Below are 2337 nucleotides of genomic sequence, written 5' to 3'. Positions count from 1 at the left end.
AGAAGGTAAACTGGCCAACACTGGCACACCAGAACACGCCAAAACAGAACCATTTACCCCAGAACAGAACCCTGCAGCCTCAGCCCCAGAGCCCCAGCCCCGCTCGCCCTCCCCAGGCCGGTGTCCCCACGCACCTCCCTGCGCTTGGCCTCGTTCTTGCGGTACTTGGTGAAGAGGTGGCACAGGATGTTCCCACAGCAGCAGGCGACGTGGACCAGGGGCCCCTCCTTGCCCAAGCTCAGCCCCGAGGACACGGCCAGCACGAGGGTGATGGTTTTGATGACCAGCGTCCACTTGCCCAGGTAGCCTCTAATGATGAAACCACTTAAGATAGTTTTGATCTGGAAGTCAAGCACACAAAGCTCTACAGGCTTTCATTCAAGCCCTGGTCAGAGCTCCTGGTTTACTGGGCGTTCCCAATCCTGCCCTTCCCTAGAGCTTTCAGAGTCCCCCTGAGCTATCAAAAGTGAGAGAGTCCATAAAGATCTCTCTCCATGCAAAGGCAGAAGCAGCCATCGAGTCCTTCCCTCAGGCCACTACCCCTGCTGGAGGAACACCTAAGCAGTGCCTCCTGCAGCAACGCCAAAACATCTGATTTTTTCAAGGGACTGCATGGAGACTTTAGTACTAGACGTGTTTCAGCAACAGCCTGGAAGAACACCGACGTATTAAGCCATCATCTAAAGTGGGAGAAATTATTCCATAGCATGTACATGGAAATTTTGGATGGTGGATCCCTACCCCACGTGAAAAACAACCCCCTCTCGTTCTCACTCACCTCTGGGATCCCTGAGCCACAGGCATAGGGAGCAAAGCCCTTCACAAGGAGCACAGCAAGGAGGGAGAACATCAAGGCCCAGATAACGTACATGAAATAGTTGAGGATATACGCAAAGGCCCCCTGAAACGCAGAGAAAATTGCCCAAATCAGATGGTTTCAACTGAAACCACAGCAAACCTGGGCACTGAAGTGAGCACCAGGAATGAGCAGGTCATCCCAGAGTCATCAGCTAGAAATGGAGAGACCTGCCCTAAGTCTGAGGTTTCAAGGACAGGCTCCATTCGCTGGGTTACCAATCATGGCATTCCCCCAAAACGCTCATGGGCAAAACACCCTCCAACAGCACACCCTGGACACAGCAGGGACACGCTGCACCTCTAAGGGGAGCAGTGTTTTGCCTCACCCCATCCCCCCCAAGGACAACACCCAAAACATTTGTTTATTGACACCCCTTGAGGACCCCAGCGATGAACCACTGAACCACCCAGAGCTTGGACTCCTGGCATCTACATCCCATCACCCCAGGGATGATACAGGCTGGGCAAACAGGGAATTCAGCAGCAAAACCAGTTCTGGGCACACATCACCTCTCCATGACCAAGGATGAGCTGGGACCAGCTCTTCCACTCGGGACACTTGTCCCTGTCGGTGAAAGTGGTGTTGGACTTCCAGCAGCAGTGCTCATGGTTGAACCAGAACCCTGCCAAACAAACTCCTTCCTTCAGATCCGTCATCCAGTGGGCAGAGATGTCGATCAGACCCGCCAAGGAACCTAGTTGTAAAGGGAAAAAACCCCAAATAATTTAATGAACAGACTCAAACACCTGACGGTCACAGTCTGCCCCACCAATTTCTGACTCACCTCCCAACACACAGAGCAGTGTGGTGCTCTGTCTACAACTATGGAGAGCTAAACCAGAGGATTTGCCTAATTTTGGAATAATTTCAATATATTGAAAAGAGCAGGTCAGGAAACAGAGCGTGGCTGATGATATTCAGAGGCTGTGTTCAACCCCCCCCGCATCACCAGCAATTAATTCTTCTCAATAACTGTTTGTTAAATACAGCACAGCAGCAGTGAGGGAAGAGAGGGATGTCCCACATTCCTGGGGGACTCAGACAAAGTGTGTCACCAGGATGCAGGAGCTGCACCAACACCACCGACACTGTGACAGGAATAACTCTGAATTTGGAGAAAACATTTCCAACCCTAATTTAAAAAAAGAAAAATAAAGGAGGGGAAAGTTACAACTGTGCCAAACAAAACAAGGCAAGCAGAGCCAGCACAGAAGGGAAGGCAGGTTTTAGGAGGAATCTTCAAGTCACTTTTGTGACCAAAACCCCCACAACAAGGAGGCAGAGGCCAGGGACCTCTGATCCACAGGAGCAAGTGGCAGTACAAGCTCCAGAGGCTGCAATAAACATTCAGCAAATCCCCCAGTTAATGTCCAACTGGCCTTCCTGGGTAAACATTAACAGAGGATTTCACTCCATCCCTCATGACAGATGCTTGCTGCTTCCTATCGGGAAGATTTGTATCCAAGTGATTTATTCCT

General features: G+C 50.9%; 1 protein-coding gene across 1 annotated transcript in view; it reads right to left on the bottom strand.

Moving 5' to 3' along the window:
• LOC103622311 (H(+)/Cl(-) exchange transporter 5) overlaps positions 1-2337 on the bottom strand; it is a 24189-nt gene that overhangs the window by 6759 nt on the left and 15093 nt on the right. Inside the window, exons 5-7 of the mRNA XM_017741065.1 lie at positions 1369-1553; positions 779-901; positions 135-341 (exon numbers count right to left, since the gene is read on the bottom strand). Of these exons, the coding sequence (XP_017596554.1) occupies positions 135-341; positions 779-901; positions 1369-1553 (515 nt within the window). The remainder of the gene's footprint in view (positions 1-134; positions 342-778; positions 902-1368; positions 1554-2337) is intronic.

The sequence above is a fragment of the Corvus brachyrhynchos genome, unplaced genomic scaffold, assembly GCF_000691975.1.
Source record: "Corvus brachyrhynchos isolate BGI_N302 unplaced genomic scaffold, ASM69197v1 scaffold351, whole genome shotgun sequence".
Lineage (NCBI taxonomy): Eukaryota > Metazoa > Chordata > Aves > Passeriformes > Corvidae > Corvus > Corvus brachyrhynchos.
This window is presented reverse-complemented; position numbering and strand designations above follow the sequence as displayed.